This window comes from Arvicanthis niloticus, chromosome 8 (assembly GCF_011762505.2).
Source record: "Arvicanthis niloticus isolate mArvNil1 chromosome 8, mArvNil1.pat.X, whole genome shotgun sequence".
Classification (NCBI taxonomy): domain Eukaryota; kingdom Metazoa; phylum Chordata; class Mammalia; order Rodentia; family Muridae; genus Arvicanthis; species Arvicanthis niloticus.
This window is the reverse complement of record NC_047665.1, coordinates 42,766,286-42,784,012: the sequence shown is the minus strand read 5'-3', so window position 1 is coordinate 42,784,012 and position 17,727 is coordinate 42,766,286. Positions and strand designations below refer to the sequence as shown.

The following is a 17,727-nucleotide window of genomic DNA, read 5'->3' as shown; positions in this document are numbered from 1 at the left end:
GTATTTCCTTTATGAGTTGACTGTTTGCTTTTGATTTTGGTGAATCAAAATTTCACATTTCTTCAAAAACCATTCTAAAGAAAGCTTCAGGTTCAAGAAGCTGCAACCCTTTTTCTGTCTGTATGATGAGGATAAATATCAATCTATAGTAGTCTTTGGAATTATTTTAAAAGTTTTGATATCATAGTGAGGAGATAATTCTAGATTCTTGCTTATGAAGTTTAAGATGTTAGTTTTTGCTGGTAGATTTACCCCAATTTTGTTTTAAGTAACCCAAGAACTATCAAATATCTGAATTCTTACTCTAGTTCATAGATTAAATATACCTTAGTTTCTAAATGAGCCAGTACTTTTCCATTTGATCTTTTCAAAGAAATAAAGTTCAGGTATCGTATAAAGGCACTCACTGAGAAGTTAGAGGAGGCAGCCTGTAACCTGGGAATAAAAGAGTAAAGAATGTCATACCAGATAAAAATGAAGTGGGACATCATTCTACAACCTAGGGAGAAGTGCTGTTGTCCCTAACTCAGGAGCTAGAGGCAGGAGGACTATAAGGCTAAGGTCAGGGTAGACGATGCGATGCAACAAGACTCTGTCTTGAAGTAGCAAGGGATAGAGTTGCAGTTCTGGTGACAGCTTGCCCAGTGTATGCAAGGCCTGTCTATGGTCAGTGTCAGCAGCCCCCCTCCTTCCGGAGTCTCTCAGTTAAGTACTTTGCATCAAGATTATGTGGATAGAAATGCACCATAAAAGCCAGGCTAAGCATGAGGACAGCAGAAGCACAACACTGTAGCTTAAGGCAGAGAAACAGACTAATAGAAGCATGGTGTTTGGATTGCATTTAAAAGTTAATGGAAGCTTTAACCACTAACCCCCTTGAAACACCAAATTATAGGGAATATAAAATAAGTATAAATTTATTTTAATTTCAAGTAGAAATGTACAAAACTATACTTGTATTTTGAAAACTTGAAAACATTTTAAATCACTAATGGTTAGATAAACAGTAAGTATCTATGGATAGTAGTTAAATAATATAAATGTCACTGTTAAAAAAAATATATATACACTGAGGCTTTCCTAAATTCCTTTCTCAAAACTGTGACAAGTACCTGCCAGAAGCAGCTTACTAAAGGCCTGTTTATATTGGTTCACAATGCAGAAAGTATAGTCTGTCATGTCCATAAGTGTGTGGTTTTATTTCTGGGTCTTCAATTCTTTTCCATTGATCAATCTGATCAATCTGTCTGTCTCTGTACCAATACCATGCAGTGTTTAATCACTATTGCTGTGTAGTAGAGCTTGAGGTCAGAGTTGGTGATTCCCCCAGAAATTCTTTTTTTGTTAATGTCCTTAATGATCAGGGAAATTTAAGTCAAAATGACCCAGATTCCACATTACACAAATTAGGATGTCTAAGATCACAACCTAAGGTGACAGCACATCTTGGTGAGGATGTGGAGATAGAGGAACACTGTGGGAAGGGGAATATGATTAGGTATTGGGGTTGGGGGTGGGGACAGGAGAGAAGCCCTGAGGGCCAGCAGAATGAATGGAAATATGCATCCTTGGTGGTGGGGGTGTGGAGTGGTGGGGGTGTGGGGGACCCTCAAGAATGTACCAGAGATCTGGGAGATGAGAAACTCTCAGGACTCAAACGGAAGGACCTTAGGTGAAATGTCCAAATGTGGGAAGATGGAACTTGTAGAATCTACCTCCAGAGGAAAGACAGGGCCTCAAGTGGAGGGATAGGTTGCCATCCCACAGTCAAAAACTCTGACCTAGAATTGTTCCCATCTAAAAGAACTGCAGGAATGAAAATGGAAAAGGGACTGAGGGAAAGAAGGTCCAGTGACTGGCCCAACTTGGGATCCATCTCAAGGGCAGGCTCCAAGGTCTGACACCATTACTGATACTATGGTGCGCTTACAGGAACCTAGCATGGCTGTCCACTGAGAGGCCCAACAAATAGCTAACTGCAACAGAAGCAGATAGTTATACCCAACCCATGGACTGAAGTTGGAGACCCCTGTCGTTGAGTTAGGGAAAGGCTGGAAGAAGCTAAGGAGTAGGCTAACCCCATAGGAAGACCAGCAGTTTTAACTAACTAGGACCCCTGAGATCTCTCAGATACTGAGCCACCAACCAGGCAGCATACAGTAGCTGGTGTGAGGCCCCTGACACATATACAGCAGAGGACTGCATGGTCTTGCCTCAGTGAGAGAAGATGCTCCTAACCTTCAAGAGACTTGAGACCCCAGGGAATGGGGTGGCCTGGTGAGGTGGGGGTAGAGTTTGGAGGTGGGGACATGCTCTTGGAGACAGGGTAAGGAGGAATGGGATGAAGAGCTGTCAGAGGGTGGACTAGGATGGGGATAACAACTGGGTTGTAAAAAATGATTAGAGATAAATATTGAAAAAAATGAACGTTGAGTTTTGTTAGACATTCTCTACATCTGTGAGATGGTTCCACAAATTTTCTCTTTTACTAATATATAAACTAGTGCTGTGTCATCCTTGTGCTAAACCATACTTGCAGTTTAGGAATACACTTTGCTTTAATTTATGTATTGGTTTTGCTAATTACTTTTTCTTGGTTGTCCATTTAGGTCCTTGATTTTACTTTTTCCATGATATTCTTGCTAAAGTTTGTTACTGTGGGCTATCCAGGGCTAGTAAAGTAAGTTGAGGAGCATTTCCTTATTTTTTTGAAAGGATTTGTACAATTAATAGTTTTTTATTCTTTGAAGAATCATGAAATTAATATTTGAGTTAGTGAGCTTGCAGCTGATGACTGAGTTAAACAAACAGTGTTAAGGGCCAAGGAGAGGCAGAAATAGTAGGACAGGTGCTTGAGAAAAGCTAAGGGCAATGAAGGGTTCTATTTCGAGTGCCTTCCTAAGATGCCAGAACACATTTCATGTGGATTCCCTGACTAAATCAATGTAGAAATGATAGGAACGTGGTTGCAACAGAAAGTTATCTTTGCATATAAATAATTATTGTTTGGTAAACACATTTCCTTTTAGGAGTAGAGGGCAAGTTATTTAATACTGAGGCTAACTCAATTGGTACCCTTTTGCAGGAAAATAAAATGATTTCTGGAGAGATTTAAGGTAACAATATAGGTTATAAAGCAATAACCAACTTGAAGAAAAATAAGTGACTTGGTGTGTGTGTGTGTGTGTGTGTGTGTGTGTGTGTTATCTGGACGAATATAAATCAAGAAACATATTTTAAAAAAAGATTTGTTTTTATTTTATGTATATAGTGCTTTGCCCTGAATGTATGTATGTTTACATTGTATGTGTCAGCTGCTAGATACACTGGAAGTAGGGTTACAGACAGTTATAAATCACTGTATGAGTATGGGGATGGAATCCATATCCTTTGAAAGAGTATATACATTCATTCTCTCTCTTTCTCTCTCTACACACACACACACACACACACACACACACACACACACACACACACACACGTATATATGTAGTCTATAGCCTCTGTCTCATCCTGGAGTTGCCCCCCACCTACCCCGCCCCCCATCTCCTCATCCCCGTCAGTCACAGATTTCCAATTATTTCCATGGCCATCTAGACATCTCTCCTGTCCTTCCCCACATTTGGTCCTGAATCTCCCCACCCCCCTTCTCATCCCCTCTCCCTTCCAGTTTCCTCTCTCCATCTGCTTCCTATGACTATTCTATTCCCCGCTTATAAGTGAGATTGAAGCTTCCTTCCTTGGGCTTTCCTTCTTATTTAGCTTCTTTGGGTCTGTAGAGTACAACATGGTACCTGTATTTTATGAGTAATATCCACTTGTAAGTGAATACACACCATGCAGGTAATTTTGGGACTAGGTTACCTCACTCAGGATGATATTCTCAAGTTCTATTGATTTCCCTGAAAAATTTATTATGTCTTGGTTTTTAATTGCTGACTATTATTATATCATGTTGATGTACCACATTTTCTTCATCCATCTTCAGTTAAGGGACATCTAGGTTGTTTCCAATTTCTAGCTATTACGAATAAAGCTGCTATGAACATAGATGAGCAAGTCTTATGGAATTTTGGAGCATCTTTTGGCTATATGACCAGAAGCAGAATACCTGGGTCTTGAAGTAAAACTGTTCCCTATTTTCCGAGAAACTGGCAAATTGATTTCCAAAGTGGTTGTATAAGTTTGCACTCCCACCAGCAATGGAGGAGTGTTCATCTTGCTTTACATCCTCACCAGCATGTGCCATCTCTTGAGTTTCTGATCTTAGCTATTCTGATGGGTGTAAGATGGAACCTCAGAGATGTTTTGGTTTGCATTTCTGTGATGACTAAGGACATTGAACATTTCTTTAAGTGCTTCTCAGCCATTCAGGAGTCCTCTGTTCAGAATTCTCTGTTTAGCTCTGTAGCCCACTTTTTAATTGGATTATTTGAGTTGTTAGTGTCTAACTTCTTGACTTTGTAAATTTTGCATGTTAGCCCTCTGTCAGATATCAGGTTGGTGAAGATCCTTTCCCAATCTGTAGACTGCTGATTTGTCCTATTGACAGTGTCTTTTGCTTTATAGAAGCTTTGCAGTTTCATGAGGTCTCATTTATCAAGCCTGAGCCATTAGAGTTCTGTTCAGCAAATTGTTTCCTATACCAATGTGTTCAAGGGTATTTCCCTCTTTCTCTTGTATGAGAATTGTTTTCTTCTGGTATAAAATGAAGTTTATTTGGGACAAGGGAAGGGGGTCTGGGGAAGAGAATAGAGACAGAGAAATAAAGGGGACAGAGGACAGAAAGAGAGAAGAAAGAGAAAGAAGGGAAGAGGCAGGCTGGGAACATGTGGGGAGAAAGGAAGAAAATGGCTCTTCTGTGAGATTTCATGTATCTGGTTTTATGTTGAGGTCCTTGATCCACTTGGATTTGAGTTTTGGGCAGAGTGATAAATATGGATCTATTTTCCTTCTTCTGTATGTAGACATCCAGTTAGTTCAGCACCATATGTTGAAGATGCTTTCATGTTTCCATTGCATAACTTTGGCTACTTCATAAAAAAAATCATGTGTCCTTATGTGTGTGGGTTTATTTTTGGGTTTTGATTCAATTCCCTTGATCAACGTGTCTGTTTCTGTACCAATATCATTGCAGTTTTTATCACTATTGCCCTGTGGTACAGCTTGAGGTCAGGGATGGTGATTCTTTTGTTGTTCAGAATTGTTTTGGCTATCCTGAGTTTTTTGTTTTTCCTTATGAAGTTGAGAATTGTTCTTTCAAATTGTTCTTTCACAATTTATAAAAAAATTGTGTTGGAAATTTGATGTAGATTGCATTGAATCTGTAGATTGCTTTTGGTAAGATGGCCATTTTCATTGTTAATCCTACCTATCCATGAGCATGAGAGATCTTTCCATTTTTTGATTTTTTTTTCAATTTATTTCTTCTGGGAATTGAAGTTTTTGTCATACAGATCTTTTGCTTCCATGGTTAGAGTCACACTAAGATATTTTATATTATTTGTGGCTATTGTGAATGGTGTTGTTTTCCTAATTTCTTTCTCAGCCTGTTTCTCGTTTGTATAAAAGAGGGTTACTGATTACTTTGAGTTAATTTTGTATCCAGCCACTTTGCTGAAGTTGTTTATCAGCTGTAGAAGTTCTCTGGTAGAATTTTTGGCATTGCTTATGTATACTATCATATCATCCACAATACTTTGACTTCTTCCTTTCCAGTTTTATCCCCTTGATCTCCTATAGTTGTTTTATTTCTTTCGCTAGGACTTCAAGTACTGTAGAATGGACAGCCTTGTCTTGTCCCTGATTTTAGTGGAAGTACTTTAAGTTTCTCTCCATTTAGTTTGATATTGGTTATTGAATCGCTGTATATTACTTTGATTATATTTAGATATTTGCCCTATAACCCTGATTTCACTAATACATTTAACATAAAGGGGTGTTGGATTTTATCAAAGGCTTTTTAAGCATCTAATGAGATCATCATGTGATTTTTTTCTTTCAGTTTGTTTATATGGTAGATTATGTTGATGGGTTTTCATATATTGAATCATCCCTGCATCCCTGGGATGAAGCCTCCTTGATCTTGATGGATGGTGTCTTTGATGGGTTCCTTGATTTGATATTTTATTGCGTATTTTTGTGTCAATGTTCGTAAGAGAAATCAGTCTGAAATTCTCTTTATTTAGTCTTTGTGTGGTTTAGGTATCAGGGTGACTATGGCTTTATAGAATGAGTTTGACAGTGTTCATTCTATTTCTATTTTGTAGAATAGTTTGAGGGTATTGGTATTAGCTCTTCTTTGAAAGTCTGGTAGACTAATGTACTAAAACTATCTGCCCCTGGACTCTTTATCTATCTATCTATCTATCTATCTATCTATCTATCTATCTATTTATTTATTTTTGTTGGGGCACTTTTAATGACTGCTAGCTCTATTTCTTTAGGAGTATTGGGGCTGTTTAAATAGTTTACCTGATGTTGATTTAACTTTGGCAAATAGTATAAATGGTATCTGTCTAGAAAATTGTCCATTTCTTTTAAGATTTTCCAGTTTTGTGATGTACAGGCTTTTGAAGTAAGACCTAATGATTCTTTGAATTTTCTCAGGGTCAGTTATTGGGATACTGTCTCTGTCTCTTGGTTAGTTTGGCTAAGAGTTTGTCTATCTTGTTGATTTTCTCAAAGAACCAGCTCTTAGTTTCCTTGATTCCTTGTATTGTTTTCTTTGTTTCTAACTGAGTGATTTCAGCCTGGATTATTTCCTGTCTTCTACTTCTCTTTGGTATAATGCTACTTTTTATTCTAGATATATCAGGTGTACTTTTAAATTACTGATATGAGAACTTTCTAATTTTCTTATGGAGGCACTTAGTACTATGAACTTTCCTCTTAATACTGCTTTCCTTGTGTCCCATAATTTTGGATATATTGTGCCTTCATTTTTATTGAATTCTAGAAAGTCTTTAATTTTTTTCTTTATTTCTTCCATGACCCAGAGATCATTGAATAGAATGTTGATAAATTTTCATGAATGTGTAGGCTTTTCAGTAATTCTGTTGTTGAAGTCCAGGTTTAATTCATGGCGGTCTGACAGGACACAGTGATACAATTTTCTTAAATCTGTTGATGCTTGCTTTGTGACCTAGTATATGGTCAGTTTTGGAGGAGGATCCATGAGGTGCTGAGAGGAGAGTTTTAAGATGTCTATTGCTAATAGATTGAGAACATTGTCATACATTGTAGATTTTTTCCATGTAGTATTTTTAATGGATTGATGCAGTTTCTGCAAGGTATGTTCCAGTAAATTTGGCTGATCTGCTCTTGAGATACTGTCCGATGCCCTAGCTACTTGTTAGGTCTTGAATCACACATAGAAACTGAAGCTGCATTTTTCCTTATGTGAGATGGAGACACCTCTTCTTAGCCCACCACTTTCTCCAAAGATTGGGTATCAGATAAAGCATATGCCCCATTTGGGGGACAATAAGTATGTTTCAGAGACTGTTTGAACAGGTCATGGCCCTTTGAGTAACAAGAATCCAGAGATAGACTATATAAAACTTGGCATATTGTGAGATGAAAATCTAGTTTTAATAAGTAAATTGTGTAAAGGCCTCATAATGGAGTCTTGGTACTCGTTGGTTATATCCAGCACTTGGATTTAGTTTTGTAGGTATAGAATATATGGTCCTCTGGAGTTTTCTGCAATGGGAAGATAATGTGGTCTCTGTGTCTTTCAGTACAGGCTGTATGGTTTTCAAAGCCTTGATACTGTTACTATGACTGAGGGAACAAATTTTATTTTACTTAATTTTCAGTGACATAGTCTTGATGTTTTCATTGTAACCCTAGCCTTTTTAATGACTGAGCCATTACTCTGGCCTACTAATATAATTTTTATAGTCACTTGTGGGCAGTGCTTCATTCATCAAGAAAAAAAAGTTGTAGGCCACACCCACCATGGAGATATATTTTAAGCCAGTTATCACAGATGGTAGTTAATGTACAGTGAGGGGTCTGTATAGCTTATACTTGCCAAGAGTAAAGTTGATATAAAATGTTGTGTGATGACAGATCAGAACAGAAGATGACCCACTTGAAGAGCTGCTTATCCCCAGAAGTATGTGGTGCTGGCATTCAGAATTTGGCTCAGCCTAGTAGCCTTGTTCTGCTGTGTGCTTTCCCAGGGCAGACTTCCTCTGTCTTTTCATTTTCCTTGTTAACTCTGCAGTACTTATCATCTTCAGTCCTTGTTTATGCTCACATGCTTTTACATCTGCTGTGGTTCTCTACCATGGGCTTCAGTTTATCCTCTTGTGAAGTGGGTCACCTGTCTCCAGGGACCTTTTCCTTTGTTTTTGTTTTTGTTTTTTGAGACAGGGTTTCTCTGTATAGCCTTGGCTGTCCTGGAACTCACTCGGTAGACCAGGCTGGCCTCAAACTCAGAAATCTGCCTGCCTCTGCCTCCCAAGTGCTGGGATTAAAGGCATGCGCCACCACCGCCCTGCACGACCTTTTTCTTGACTAATATGCCAGGAACTGTTAGAGCTAGCTGATTTGGACTACCTGTCAGAATGTTATGTGGTGATGTAGGGATCCAGATGTAAAAGGTTTCTGTAGCCAGAATACTTATGAACTTGTCCCAGGAATCAGTCAGTATATAGCCTTTGTACAGTGTGCGGGTCTTGCTGTGCCTGACCTTTCCTTAATGACTGTGAGACACTTTCCTGTTGAAGATTGAGCGTTTGGTTTTGTGAATTTCCCTTTATCATCAAGGAGGCAAATGGGGTGATTTTAAACTGTACTTGTTGCTTTTTTGTTAACTAACTTCTGTGGACTCAACTTTCCTTTTGATGGTTTGCTGCTATGGAGCTTTTAGAAGGTACATGGAAGCTGTAAGTTTTTAGGAATTGAAGGAAAACCTTTTGTGTGATGCTGACAGTGGTCACTGAGTTTCAACTTTATTAGAAATTCCATGTATGAATATTTTAGTAAATGAACAACTGGCTATATAGAAATTTAAATTTCACTTTTTATATTTAAGTTTTAGAAAATACATCAATAGTGATATGTTATTAAATTTAAAATTATTTAAAATTAGGGATTACAAAATTAATTAATGTGATACAGACTATAGTTTTTTAAAATGAAATATTAATCATAAACTATAAATGAAATGTTGATCTGGTTATTCATTAGGGAACAAACAGATTGGCGAGACAAACCAAAACAAGCAAAAAAATGAATTTACATGCTGACTTCCAGTTTTACTTTGTTGTTGTTGTTGTTCTTTTAATAGATGTTGGCTGGGAAAGAAAATTTTAAGGGTAAACCAGATGAAAATAAATATAAGATTCTGAGAAGTAACATTTTCCCTATGCTGCAAGTCTGTGAAAAAAAGCCTGTGAACACCGTGGCATTCTGAGTTCATGCTGAATGTAGAAACATAGCTCTGTTTGCTTTATGTTTTTGAAATGTAAACATTTTCATTTCAGTAAAAGTATACCTTAATTCATGAAGTTGATAATTCATGTCATGTCAGTTTTATAAAGGGGAAAGACACCTAATCATTAATATGTTTTCCTAAAGTGGTACATGCCATTTTTTGTTTGTTTTTAATAGAGTCCTGTGAAGATAAACCAGATCAGCTTGGATGAAAGTGGTGAACACATGGGAGTGTGTTCAGAGGATGGCAAGGTATGTGGGAAGTGGTCATGTAGCAAGTTGCTTGGGCATTGAGTGCTAGCTTTTGCCCACACAAGAGACTGGATGTTCTCTGCTTACTTTACACCTGTGTGCAGAGAGCCTTGATTTTTCTTTTTCAGTATTGGACTTGCTTTTGGTTGCTCATAATTAAAATAAAATATATTTTGCCCAAATGTGCCTTAGGAAAAGTAATTACAAGAATGTCAATAACCTAACTAGTATTAAGCTGATTAACAGCTGTGGCAGCGTGACGTGTCTCCCTTAATCATTACTGCTGTGCCACTTTGAGTTCAGTGACTAGTCTGCAGTTCCTTCAAGACAGTAGTTTAATGCTTTTCTGCCATAAATCCACAAAATTGGATTTTGTGGGCATGATTTCTGTGGGCTGGTGGTTTTCATTTTAACACACAAGTTATGAATGTTACTTTTGAATTATAGAATCTTTTGATAAGCAATCATAGTTTATCAGAAGAATAAAGTGTCTTACAATGGCCACATTAAATAAATGTAAAATCGATATATGTACAGTTTTCTAAAAACCTGGCACCTACTTCCTGAACCAAAGACATACATCATTTGTGCAGTGTACAGCTAACAACTATCAGTGCTTCTTGCTGATGGTATGCTGTGACATTTAGTGGCTGTGATGATTGATTTTCCACTTGCAAGAATATCTTCTTTGTTTTTAAGTCGATGGAAGTCTTTTCTAATGTTGGCATGCAGAGATAAAATTCTAATGCAGAGTATTCAAGCTACTTCTCTAAAATAGCTGTTTAAGAGAGAATGCATTAAAATCATCATATAAGTTTATGCATTTCTTAGTGATTAGAGATTTCTTCATTTAATTTTATACAGTTTAAGTTCTGTGAATTCAATGGGACATTAAAGTGAGTAAATGAAAAACAATATACTCAGTGCGAAAGAGGTTATACCCATTTCTATCTATCAGCAGTTAGGTAGACACTAACGTCCATTCATCTATTAACAAGAGCAGCACAAAAGCTCAACTCACCCCAAAAGTCTTTTGAAACACAGTTAGGATGCTACTACTTTTACCTTGTGAAATTTTGAGATGAACACGTGTGTGTGTGTGTGTAGGGGATTATTGGTTTATGTGGAAGTTGAAAAGAATATATGGTTCAAACATCTTTGTGCATATATTTGTAAAGAAAGTTAATCTTAGTTTTTTTTTTTTTTACTCAAAGGCCAATCATTATTTTTGCACTTATAGCAGATAGCAGTTTCCTTAGACTACCCGAGCAAGTAAGAGTATTCAGTTTTTTAATTGGAAACATTGGTTAGGGATCCCAGCACTTGGGCTGTTCAAGAATTATTAGTGATGTGTCAAAGTCAAATCTTTTAATTATTCCATCTGCTCCACAGTGTGATGGCCTGAGAGTTCCCAAGTGCCCTTTTAGCAAACACTATGCTTTCCTGGCTTAGAAGAATGTATATCTGTCATGTTTTTTTAGATCTATGATGTATTTTAAAGTATTTTTTTTCATATCTTTTGCTAGCATTAATAGAACTATATAGAAATCTCCCAGTACCTATATTTATGTAAGTCCGCCCTGACCAGAAGTCAGTGTTGTAAAAATTGAGAGGCTGTATAAAATGTTGTATAAAGTGATTAATTATCAAAGTCAACTCTGTCTTTGAATGGCTATTATGGTTTTTGCTTTTATTGTCTTATTAAGACTCATATTCAGACAGTTATATTTATTTCACTGCTAATCTTTGATACTTGTGTTGGTTTTTGAAGTCATCATTCTGACACTTGGACTTTACTCACGTTCTGTCTCATGACTTTCCAGTGCTCAGCTTGTGAGGTAGGAGGTGTACACAGTTTTTGTCAGTAGCTTCATTTTGGTGGCATGAGTTTGTAGACAACTTTCAGGATATGGTTTATTTTCTCATCTGTGAAGGATGCCGTCATACAGAGTATACAAAACAAATTCTGAGTTGATAGATTTTTCTCTCAGATTTTAGAGATAATTCCCTCTTTATTCTGACATGTTGTAGCATACCTGCTGTCAGCCTATTTTTGCTTTTTAATAAACCAAAAATAACTCTTGTCCTTTATACTTTTGAGTCTAGTAATAACAAAACCAAAAATTATAAAGATGACCTTTGCAATTTGGTTGCTGTGTTACATCTAATTCTTATCTGCTGCCATTAATTTTATCTGGAACGTACTAACTCCTTTTGATCCATATACTAAAGTATTGTTTTCATTTCAGGAAAGTTTACTTTAGTTATAATTTTGATTATTACTTCAGTTCTATTTGTTTTTATTTCTTCAAAGAAATTCAATAACTTGAGGCTGGAGGCAGTGTTGGCTTAGAGGCAGAATGTAGCTGCCTTAACGATGGTGTATTTCCTGGTCTCCCTGGTCTCTCTTCTTTGTCTCAGATGGCTTGTGTGCACAAAGAGAAGCCTGCACAGGAAACTTGTGGATCCTGGCTCTGATGTATATTAATTAGTTATCTTTATTTCCAGACTTTCCTTTCTACTCCATTGCAGTGTGAACTTTTCCCCACTTGCATTATTCTACCTAAACTTTTATTTAGGTGGCAGGATAAATAGATGTTCACTGTCTTAAAAATGCATAGCTTCTAAGAAAAATCAGATGCATTGACTCACTCCTGGCACACTTGTTTTGCCATCACATTGGTCCTGTGCTTCTGGTTCTCTGAGGAGGGCAAGCAACTTCTTTACTTATTTAATTGGCTTTTCTTCCAACATTATTTTTTTTCCCTTTGAATGTGAATGTATGTGCCGTTTTGCATTTTTGGTTTTTCTTTGGGTATCAAGCAGTATGGTCTAGGAATTCAGTTTTGAATTATACTGCTATGTTTCTATGTGTTCTTACCTAAGCTTGTTTTCTCCTGCCTGTGCCTCAGTTGGCCTCCTCCTTTGTGAATTGGGATAGTCACACTGAGTCCTGACTACTATGAGGACTCAGTGAATTACCTTCAGCCACTTGGGATAGTTTCCAAAGAGAAGGCCCATGTGGTAGCTGTTAACTGCCCCTTTAATGCCAGTTACCATCACTCTTGACATCACCCCACTGTAGCTTCAGAGATATCTTTCCTCTTGTTGAAGTTTCCAAATAGCCTTTGGGTTGTCCTTTGGCTTCTGTGCTATTAGGACATGCTTAAATGCATTGGGTTTTTTTTTCTCTCCCTTTGAGTCTTTGGAATGGTGTTCTACAAATTTTAAGTATATTTCTGGGTTTTTTTTTTGTTGTTGTTGTTATTATTATTATTTTTTTAATTTATCCTAGCTAGAACCATGCTAGCAAACAGATTCAGTGCCTGGCAGACACTTGAAGAGCCTGACTTGATATTTTTTTTGAAGTTTTTTTTTTTGAAGTTTTTTTGAAGTAGTAGATACTTTCTGTTTCTGTGATAAATTGTGACCAAAACTAGCTTGGAGAGAAAAGCATTGATTTGGCTGTGACTGAGTCCATCATTGAGGGAACTCAGATTATGAAACACTGCTTACTGGCTTGCTTCCCAGCTTGCTCCTCATGGTTTTCTCAGCTTATTTTCTTGTATAACCCAGGTCTACCTGTTCAATGCTAGCACTGTCTACAATGAGCTATGGCCTCTCATATCAATAATCAGTCCCCCAAATTCCCCATAGACATGCCCATAGGCCAACTGATGAAGACAGCTCCTCGTTTGAGGTTTTCTCTTTCTAGGTGACTCCTGTTTGTGTCAAGTTGACTATATATAGCCAGCATGGAGTATTATACAATCACTTTCTTATATCCAAAAGAAAGTCTCTCAAATGAACTACATCTTTGATTTGAGGAATTTGGTGAAGTGCTTTGCTAGAAAGAAGTGAAGCTTCTCTTCCGACCACTTTTAGTCTCAAATGTTCTGCATTGATGAACAGGATGGACAGCAGTAATCTCTCCTTTTCCTGCCCAAGATAGATGAAGTGCCAGCTCACACAAGTGCCCTTGGCTACCTCCTGACCTATTGTTGTCTGGAAGCTGGGAGGGTGCTACAGTGCTTTGCCTACCTTAGTCATAGTTCCTGGGTACTTGGCAGGCTACTGCCTGGTAGTACAGTTGGCAACTTGGTATAATTCCATGGTAAAGTTAATCACATACCCTCCCATCTCATTCGTAGTGGCAGGTAAGGCATGTTCATATCTCTGAAATTCATGTGGCTCTTTGGGTGTTTAGTTCATGGAAACTCTTGTAAGACTTTTCAGGAGAATGGCTGCTAGCCACTTGTTGGAAATTCTTACTCATCCATTCATATTCACATTCATTTTTCTTTCTGTGTGTGTGTCTCTCTCTTTGTTTCTCTGCCTCCCTTCCTCCTTCCCTCCCGTCCCGCCTTCCCTCCTCCCTCCCCTCTCCTACACACACACACTAGAAGTTTTTGTGGCAGGTTGTTAGAACTGCTATGGTGAGTACCATTTTCAAAGAAAACTTTCTATAGTGACCTTTAATTTTATGATCTTTATCTCAACCTCGATCTTTCTTGAAGTCAATACTCTAGGCTATCATTGACTGGATTCCCTTTATAGATTAGTATTATCTCCAGTGACCAGTAACCAAATAAATAAAGAATACAGAGAAGAGAAGTGGAACTGTTAATGTAGTGTAACTTGTGAGTGCCTAGCTTAGGACATGACATCATTGAAGTGAAGCACAGCGTCCATCTGAAGTTTTACAAAAGACTGTAGGACTGTCACCACTAATATTGTTGAGATGTCACTTATGAAGGTATGGGAGTTTCCTTGCATTTCTGTATGCTCAGTGCATCTGGAGTGGCAGTGTTGTTATCTTGTTTTTAAGAAAGGGTCTCATTTGTGGCTCAGGCTGGCCTGGAACTTGAGATTCTCCTGCCTCGAGTATGTGACCAGCTTTACCTGAGGACTCAGCTTGCTCTTCTCCAAGTTGTCTCTTTTTCAGTGTTCTTTAACTGTTAAAAGGCTCTCTGAGGCTTGTCAGGGACAGCCCTGAGGGCCAGTGTCTGCTTCTTTGGAGCTTGTTTGGCATTGTCCCCTTGTGTTTGTCATGTCTGGCCTTCAGTCAATAGGTAGGTTCCCATAGGGATAAAGTGCTGGTCTTCAAGAGATCATGGCTCACCCAACTTCTAAGTGGTACTTATCTGTATTCAGATGAATACCCTGTTTTCTTTATTTCTCCTCTCAGGAAAGCTCTCTTAGTTCAGAGCAGACTTTCTCATTCTTCACAGTTTGAGAGCCAACTTTTCATTGTTGTTATCCTATTCTGCTCTTCTTTACGTTCATGTGAAAACGTACTTTCCTAACCATTGAACTAATCATAGGGTTCTCAATGGAGGAGTTAGAGAGAAGGCTGAAGGAGCTGAAGGGGCTTGCGGCCCATGGGGAGTGTGACAATACCAACCAACCAGAGCTCCCAGGGTCTAAATCACCAGCCTGGGAGCATGCATGGAGGGACCCATGACTCCATCTGTATATGTAGTTGATGGCCTTGTCGGGCATCAGTGGGAGAGGAGAGCCTTGGTCCCGTGAAGGCTGGATGCCCTAGAGTGGGGGGAATTAAAGGGCAGAGAGTTGGGAATGGGTGGATGGGTGGAGGCACACCCTCATAGAAGTAGGAGGACGGGGATGGGATAAGGAGTTTCTGGGGGGACTGTAAATAAATAAATAAAATATCCAATAATTAAAAAAAAAAAAACAGATAATGGAACTGACTATTGTAGTCGAGCATTTGAGACTTTCTGTCAACAATTTAATATTACCCATGTTACTAGGAAGTGCCTTCGTATCCTCCCATTAGTTAGAGCCATGGTGGCAGTATCATGTGTTTGCCATGCCTGGCATCCATTTTGAGAGAGTTTCATGTGTCTCATTATGGCATGTTGATCTTGGGCTCGACAGCAGAAAGAACAACAAAGATTTGCTTATTTGAGTCAAGGTCTATGTATGTAGCCTCAGACTGGCCTCAAATTAACAATTCTATTTCATTTTCCTACTTGTTGGATTACAGGCCTAGGCATGTCCATCACACCTACTGAAAGACTTTATTTTTTAATGCCTGACTTTGTCTATTGAGAGAATTCTCTGCTTGAAGCTTAGGTGAATGAATCATTCATTCACAACTTATGAATATTAAAGCAAGAAAAACATTGAGTTTGCATAGTCTTTATGAGTACAAAAAAATGAATTTGTTATTTAGGATACCATAAAGACATTTCATTAGACTTCGTTGATTTGACAAAATGCTATTAGACTGGGCAGTCTTTAACAACAAAACATTATTTCTGATAACTCTGAGCATATGAGGATCCAGGGTTCAGTAGTGAGGAATGTCCCTACTGCTCCCAGAGTCCTCATTGGCTTGAAAGATGCATTAGTGTCCGAAAGCAGGCAGACAAATGTGCCTACTTAGTTTCTTTTATTTCTTTATAATGGTACTGGTGAACCATTCCTGCAGGAACATCCTGCAGAAGGCCTTCCCCTATAATACCACTACTTTGGACATTGGATTTCACAGAAAAATCTGAGGGGTACAGACATTCAGACCAAGGGTATGTGCAAATGGCCTCATGGTGAATTTCTATGTAAGTAAAGAAGCTCTATTAGAGACCAGGAAGAGAACAAATCCATCTCAAGTGCTGGGGCAGTCAGTAGGATCCTAACACCATCATTAGTTCTGTTTCTGTTAAAACTCCTATACTTCTCCTGTTCTTCTGCTAAGAGTATGAATTTATTAGAACCAATCTGTTGTGGCTGGAGAGATGGCTCAGTGGTTAAGAGTTGTTGCTCTTCCAGAGGATTGGGTTCAGTGCCCAGTACCCACATTCTGGCTCCCAACCAGAACTAATAATTCCAGCTCCAGCAGATATGATGTCCTCTCTTCTGGATTCTTCTGGCATCAGGCAGTCATGTGATACATGTAACATGCATTCAGCCAAAACACTCATAAACATCTAAAAACTCTTAAATAAATGAAACAGATTTATTAAATATTTTCATCTGTTAAACATGAACATAATTATAACCTGTGAGTTAACATTTCCACCCTTGTTATGTGGGCTTCACACATGTGTAAGTTAACCAGGACAGTAGGAAAGGATGCCTGCAGCAGCACTGTTCAGCAGAGTGCTGATCTGGTGTCGTCAGTGGAAGGAGAACATGAATTGTGATGCAGTTGCCAACTTCACAGCAGCTACAGAGAGCCAATCACTGCAGCATACAGAAAGCTCGCAGCGGCACTGCTGCAAAGGGCAGCAGTGGACTGGCATGTGCTTCCATTTGTGCGAGGCTTAAATGGCAGTGTGGCTTGTGCACAGTGATAGGCGGTGGTGGGATTCAGGGTATCACTCACTGAGAAGGACAGTAGAGGAGCTCCTTGGACTTTGTTTCTTTTTGTTTCTCTTCATTCCTTTCTTCCTCCTTTGTTCCCCCTCTCCCCTTCCAGCCTCTGTTTTTCTCTCTCCTCTCCCTCCCTTCCCCTCTCTTTCTTTTCTTACTTTCTCTCTTTTTCTTGGCTTTTTCCTAGGCTGGACTCACTCGTGGTTCTGCAGCCTCAGCCTCTAGTATGAGAGGTACGCTGACAGCTGCTTAAATTCTCATTCTTTATCTGGGTGAGAGTAGAAGGGTCAGGTTTATGTCACAAATTGTGTCAAGCTAAGAATATGTGATTTTTATCCTTTTATGTTCTACACATAAAAATAGACCTAATTATTTTTTTGTTGTGTTTCTTCCATGACTGATGGAAAAGCTGGGGAAATATAACTGAATAAAACAGTTTAAGATAACTTGAAAGTAAACACTGATGAGGGGCAACTATAAACTTTCATTTATGCACAGAATAGATTCAGCATAAGATTGGAATGGATCTCACTTAGGTTATTCTTTTGCCACATCAATGTGTGTATGTACAGGTGTGTATATGCATGTGTATGAATGCATGTGTATATATGTGTATGTTCATGTGTTCATGTTTGTATGTGTGTATACATGTATGTATGTGTGTCTGTAAACCATGTATGTCTGACTCAA

The 17,727-nt window shown here is 38.4% G+C and overlaps 1 protein-coding gene across 4 annotated transcripts in view; it reads left to right on the top strand.

The window, feature by feature from the left end:
* The window catches only part of Vps41 (VPS41 subunit of HOPS complex), a 153,511-nt gene that overhangs the window by 56,183 nt on the left and 79,601 nt on the right, over nucleotides 1–17,727 (top strand). For all 4 annotated transcript variants that reach the window (XM_034510345.2, XM_034510346.1, XM_076939332.1 and 1 more), the window contains one exon: nucleotides 9,625–9,699. In XM_034510345.2, coding sequence (XP_034366236.1) covers nucleotides 9,625–9,699 — 75 coding nt within the window. The remainder of the gene's footprint in view (nucleotides 1–9,624; nucleotides 9,700–17,727) is intronic.